This window comes from Xiphophorus hellerii, chromosome 12, assembly GCF_003331165.1.
Source record: "Xiphophorus hellerii strain 12219 chromosome 12, Xiphophorus_hellerii-4.1, whole genome shotgun sequence".
NCBI lineage: Eukaryota > Metazoa > Chordata > Actinopteri > Cyprinodontiformes > Poeciliidae > Xiphophorus > Xiphophorus hellerii.
Window position 1 is genome coordinate 10275938 of NC_045683.1, and position 6489 is coordinate 10282426.

Genomic DNA, 6489 nt, shown 5'->3' on the forward strand with positions numbered 1-6489 from the left:
TTTTCTTCACTTGCAGAAATAGTCCATGGTTGCATATGAAAATCAGGCCTTAATTTGTCAGTTTTCTAATCAAGCTTATAACTACATTGTGCATTTCCTTTTTCACTTCAGGTTGGGGCTTCCAGCCAAACAGTTGGCCTGAGACCGTCACAAACAACAAGTTTCAAGATTCTGAAAACACCTTTTTGGCTTTAATCGCTCACAGAATATTGAGAGAAGACTTTGCATCAAGTCTGCTAATGACTCCCAAATCCTTTACAAGCTGATGAACTTGACTCGAGGTTTTTCCATTTTTGGTGCTTTCAAGTATATTTTCAAAAATAAAATTGCACCCCTGCTTTTCGCTTGAAGACTCCCACACGTGCATACACAGTTTAGTTTTATTATTGTAACAAAGCAAGCTTTACACCTTTAATTTGAAACAATTTGAGTGTAAATACTTCTGTCGAAACCAATGAAGCAGCAGAAGGGGCCAAAATTTACAAGTGTTTTTTTTTTCAGTTTTATTCTTTATTAAAAATGTCATTTCAAATCTTGTGGATATCTGTAAAACAATACAATGAAAAACAAAAGTCCCATAGAAATGGTGTCAAAATAACCACTCTCCCCAATAACCAATACACTCCTGCCCCTCCCCAGCTTACCCCCACCCCCCAACCCCAAACATTACAAGTCAAAGGAATGAGCTGGTACTCGATAACCACACGGGAGAAAAAATAAAAATGCTTTAAAGGGTACTATGCCCCCTCTTAGAAAAAAAAATATATTGAAAGGTCTGCTAGCACTAGGTCACTACACCATGGCTTCAGCTGATTAACCACACAACCTTGAATAGGAGGAACTCTGTGTGTCTTCATTCTACTGAGTATACTGTGCTGACTATTTTTTTTTATTATTATTATTTTTGAGATGTCGTCAGGGATGGTACTCACAATTCAGGGCAAAGTGCCATTGGCCTTGGATGAGTCAAAGGAGAACATATGGCATCAGCAGGTGAGGAGGCTTCAGAATGGAAAGTGAAGCACATACTGATAAAAGTAAATTAAAAAAGCCAAAAAAAATAAAAAACAAACAACTTTTGCTCCCAAACATGAGTGGAAAAATTAACAGGGAAGGTCGAGGGTCTTGCAGGTGATAGAGTTCTTAGTCGTCTTCTCCCTCATCCTCCTGAAACAATGAAGCATCACACAAGATGAATGTTAAGAAATTAAAACTTCCCTAAAAGTTTCCAAAATGTTAGCACTTTACCTCTCCTTCTTCTCCTTCATCCTCTTCATCATCCTCTCCATCTTCATCCCCCTCCTCATCAATGTCCTCCAGACCCTCCTCGTCCTCTTCATCCTCCTCACCTTCACCCTCTTCATCATCCATGTCTGGAACCTAAAAATAAACATATTTTTGCTTAGCCAGCAGCTTGACTTTAAGACCATTATGAATGGAATTTAAACGTACAAAAAAGAAAATTGCAACTAAATCGTATGGGCTGCAACTGAAGAAATTGACATCATCAAATCAACTGCCAATAAATTTACATTTACTCATTATGGAAGTAAAAAAAAAAAAAAAAAACCTAGCAAGGTTGCTTATTAGTGGCTAGTTAGTGGTAGCTACGACTTGAGTGAGAATGCAGTGATCTCTGCGCACAACTCAAAGCTTTGTAAAGTCCTGCAAGAAAAACCTACATAGCATGAAATTAAATAATCCTTACAAAATATAAGACCTGTAATTAACATATTTAAGGCTAATTTGTTTTTTTCAAATTAATTTAAGGCCTCAATTTTAAAATGAATTTAAGAATGTGTAGCCACCATGCTAGCATGTTCTTATTTTGTCAAACTAAAACAGAAACTTCCACACCAAAAATATGAACTGCACTACCATCCAACACTGACTCATTTATGCTAGTTTCTATCATTAGGTTTGAGGTAAACATACCAGGTAGTACTGCAAGGGGTTTGGCCAGATGTCGTCCTTGATAACCTCCCCAAGCTCGTCAGCACCGGCATCAGCATGGTCGGTGAACCAAGTGAAGAAACTCTCAGGTTCTTCATGTTGCCTCTTCCTGCCGGCCTTGTTCTGTGTCTGACTGGACCGCTTGGTGAGATCCTGCACACAGAGGAGGAATCAAACATTTTACAAGTCTACTTCACATAAAACTTCAGGTTTGGCTGAAAATGCTACACAAAGCACACTTACCTTTCCTGATTTCCATTTGATTTCGGTTGACTTTGAAGATGGGTCTCCACTCTCGTTCAGATGGAACTCTTTGGATAGTACTTTGTTTTCAAAGTACGGATTTTCATCAAAATACTGAAACAAGAATAAAGTCCAGTATGAGCATAACACGCATTAAGCTTCAAAATTACACAGACAAAACATCCCATCACTTACAAAATCTATTCTGTAGCCTGACTTGATGTCTTCAAACTCTGTCACCTCCACTCGGCTCAGGTAGTGAAGCGCTTCTTCATCCTCCTCCCCCAGTAGAGCAGATACTGTTGAGATAAACGTAAATTTTTAACCCAGGAAGCTGAAATTATGAACACAATGGAGTGGGGGATTTTTTTTCCTGGATAACTCACCTTGTGGATGGTTGACAAACGTGGTGACCCAGAAGTTGGGAATTTTGGCGATCAGCTCTGACCTCTTCTGAAAGAATGGCTGACGGAGTTTGTTGTATTTCTGTTCTACTTTCAGGATCTCCTCACTGGCCTGCTCATTCAACCTGGGGAAATAAAAAAATAGATACAAATCTGGAAAGACGTTCTCCCACATAACTAGTCATTAAATTGATATTTGTCAACATAAACAGCAAGAATTGCACCACCGGAAGCTGAAACGCTCCAATAATGTATTCCTGCTACAGGTAACTATTTATTTTAGCTTGTATACAAAATAAAACAATAAATATTTTCTAAAAAGTTACTAAAAAGCAGATAAATCATCTTAAAGAAGGAAGGAGAGTAATTTTTAAAAATTTATATCATAAATTATTTTATTTGGATAAAGGGGTAAAACATTAAATACTATCATAATTAACACTTATGATAAATCATTTAAACTCAACACTGAATTTTACAGGGATTTAAATTAATTGATCTTTGATGTAAGTCACCTGAAAACACAAACTAAAAAAAAAAAAAAGAGGATTTGTTAGATAATAAGCCCAAAATTCTGCTGTAAGAATTTTTTTTTCCTGAATAAAATTCCAAATGTCTGCTTACAATTCCACTTTTGTATCCTAGTTTACATTCGTAGATATTCCAGACATATTTATCAGTAGTATTTCTGTGCACCTCAACAGCTTATAGCTATAAACCATTTCCCCAGAAAATAACTCTCTCTTTCCACAACAAACTTCTCAGTTTAAGTCAACTATTTATGGTTAAAAGGACAATTTAAAATGTATAAAATAAAACAATTCCATCTTGTATATTTATGGTATAAATAAAAAATACTAGATTAAAAGTTTATCAAGTGCATGAATATTAATAACTCAGACTATGCTTGAAAGGTATAGGAAAAGTTTATTTCATATTAAATCTTACACAAAATGCAATGACTGAGAAGAAATTGTACAGAAAAAAAAATGCACTACTCGTACTTTTGCCTTTAGATGATCAATTTGAGCATTGGTTATACCATTAGTGTAAAATTAGATATGATGCCAATTAGATCCACTAGGCAGATGAGGGATAAAACATACTTATAAACCTGTGACAATGTGTATTGATGCTGCTGTTGCTCAAACAAGACTGAAATGGAGACTAAATATGTTTTGGAACAACCACTGCGAGAGCTAAATACTGCAGAGATTCTTTGCTGCAATATGAAAATTAGTTTCACCAATTTAATTTGAGCATATATTTAATTTGTTTTCATATTGCAATGTTTCAAATACAGATAAATACTGAAAGATCTTTTTACTGTACTGTCCTAGATGAATTTAATTCCTGTTTCACGACAGAAAAAAATACTGAATTAGTACTTATGTAATACATGTATCCATTATTTTTCAATGTATATTTTGGGAATCTTAAATCAATTCAATGTTGTGCAATTGATTTGTACTCTTAATGTTGATATTATGCATTTCCATTCCTTAATAGCAGAGTGTCACTAAAAAACTTCAAACCCAAAATAGAAATAACTTAGAATTTTGGTCACATGAAGTCTATTTCAGTAAATCATAAGCAGAAGACATTAGTAAGCCTGAATATATATTTTTATTGCACAACTTAGCTCAGGCTTAAGATTTTATAGGTTTATCAGCTTCTTTGAACCACGTGTAGTTCACACTTTGACCACTAGATAGGCATCAAATCACTTCACATTTATAAAAAATACTAAACTATTCACAACAAAACTGGTGTGAAGAGTTTAAGCAGTTGTATCAATAACAGACCCCTACCTGTCAATTTCATTTTGAACTTCATCAATGTGTTCAATAGCTTCTTGCTGCTCTTTCTCTGTGGAAAAAAAAAAAAAGTCAGTCAATTTCAAAATGGGACTAGACGCCATCCAGTTTATATAATCAAGGCTACAGCTTATTTCTTAATAGTCAAAGTACAAGTAGTAGAAGTAAGGAGTGAGCCGGGGTATTTAACATGTAACAGTATGGAGTCGACGCGGGACTCTGACAGTGTAAGCGGCCAATGGCTGCAGCGCTCCTCGTTCAGGCTTCTTGCCGTTTCCTGCCGGCTGCTGCCTTCAGGGCCGCGTGGTTTAAATGTGGGACAGCAGACTGTTCACACAGCCGCGGTAGCGTGAGCGACCGAGCTAGGATGTATGCCAGAATATTCACCCCACTCATACCCAATAAAATATAAAAAAACCCCACTATTCACACGACTGAGTCCTACAAACAGCAGCCATTATGCAGTAACTGGGAGGTTTTAACTAGCGGTGATTTAAATGCGTTAACAAAACAATGTCGTCTGCTAGCGTTAGGTAAGACTACAACAACAACACGAGCGGGCTAGATGCTAATGCAAACCAATCGTAGAAATAAAATCTCACATTAAAGTGAGCATACTTTCTTATGGTTTCAAGCATATTCCGCGATTAATACCGAGAAGTGATTGTTTCAAATGGGCCGCTTGTTATCCGTCGATATAGCTGCTATATACTCCGGCTAACATGGCCTCTGTGCCAGCAGCAAACAACGGAGGAGTACGGGTATGCTAAAGCACGCTAGCCCCTGAAAATACGCAGCTGCCGTTTCTATAAGCAGCAAAGGGGCTCCGGTGGCATTAAGCAGAAGCACAGCAACATTTTCATCAAATCCAGACTAATTAAATAGTATCTTGTGTTCATGCAAACAATATTTGAGAAGAAAGTGAAAATGGCGCTGAACAGGAGGCCGCCATTCCCCTTACCGGAGGTCTCGTCCGCTCCGTCATGGTTCGAGTTCAGCTCCTTTTTACTCACTTTCGTCGCCGTGGCAGACATTTTCTTTCTTTTCGCACGTCGAGAGTGACTTAAAGACGCTTGAGGAGAAAAAACGGATGGCGGATCTGTATCTCCTAGAACAGGAGAGAGTTAATTCGCTGTGGAGTTCAGCGTGGAGAAGCCAACAACGTGCTGCTGCTTTCCACACAATGTAGCTGCCGAAGAGCGAGGAAGTCACAGGCAGCCTTTCATTACGAACGCGCCGCGCCGAATGGAGCGGAGGAGCAGCTCCGCCTCTCAAAGTAGGTCTCACTACTCCGCTCCAATTCGCTCATTTACTTCCATCTCCACTCTTAAAACAACATAGAACACAATCAGAACCTCCAATTATTACTTTTTACAACTTCGACGAGATGAATAATTTAACCTTGTTGAAACTGAAATTCACACAGGCCGGGCCAAATCTACTGTTGGACCGACTCGCACTTGCGCACTTATAAAAAAAAAGAAAAAAGAAAAAAAAAAGTCAGTTGAAGTGGGGGCCTTGTTCTTGGTGGTCAGCGCTAATTAGCACATCAAACTCGAAAATTACGTTTAATTAGGAAGTTTTCTGTTCATGTTCCGTCCAGTAAGCTGTTGAAATGTGTCAGTATATGCTAAAATAAGACCGTATCTAACAATAGCCTAACTGTTGGGGGGGCTAATGAAAGAAGCCCTTCTGAGATTTTGCGCTTTTCTTACATAGCTAAATACAAAGTAAACACGCAAAATAGATTGCTGAGACTTTTTAGCCTCAAACCATTTGTTTGGTAAGTGCATTTAACCCATCTGTATTTATTTAAACATTAGTTATAGTTATCCCTAAAAAATTACACTCGAGTTACTTCTGGCTATTTTTTACTCAAGTAAAAAGTAGCAATAGTAGTAAGAGTAGAATTTTGTAAAAATGCTACTCAAGTACTCGGTAATTGATCAGATCATCTGGTTTACTATTTAGAAATGATACATAGACAAAAATCTAAATTGATTAGTAAATTCTGGTATTTTAAAAAATAAAATTATACAAACAAAAAATAACAAATCCAGGCAAAAAAAACG

The 6489-nt window shown here is 37.2% G+C and overlaps 1 protein-coding gene across 1 annotated transcript; it reads right to left on the reverse strand.

The window, feature by feature from the left end:
- Window positions 1–368: 368 nt before the first annotated feature.
- On the reverse strand, window positions 369–5667 carry seta (SET nuclear proto-oncogene a). Its single transcript, XM_032579686.1, has 8 exons — window positions 5379–5667; window positions 4412–4469; window positions 2583–2725; window positions 2392–2495; window positions 2197–2310; window positions 1936–2106; window positions 1249–1380; window positions 369–1167 (listed from the first exon to the last, which is right to left on the reverse strand). Exons 1-8 carry the CDS (start codon window positions 5449–5451, stop codon window positions 1144–1146), a joined length of 819 nt encoding a protein of 272 aa, XP_032435577.1. The 5' UTR covers window positions 5452–5667; the 3' UTR covers window positions 369–1143.
- Between the last annotated feature and the right edge of the window lie 822 nt (window positions 5668–6489).

Coding starts and splice junctions, on each gene's coding strand:
- seta (XM_032579686.1), bottom strand. CDS start 5,451: ATGTCTGCCACGGCGACGAAAGTGAGTAAAAAGGAGCTGAACTCGAAC. Junction 4,470..5,378: donor CGGAGCGGACGAGACCTCCG/GTAAGGGGAATG, acceptor TTTTTTCCACAG/AGAAAGAGCAGCAAGAAGCT. Junction 2,107..2,196: donor TCAAATGGAAATCAGGAAAG/GTAAGTGTGCTT, acceptor CTCTGTGTGCAG/GATCTCACCAAGCGGTCCAG.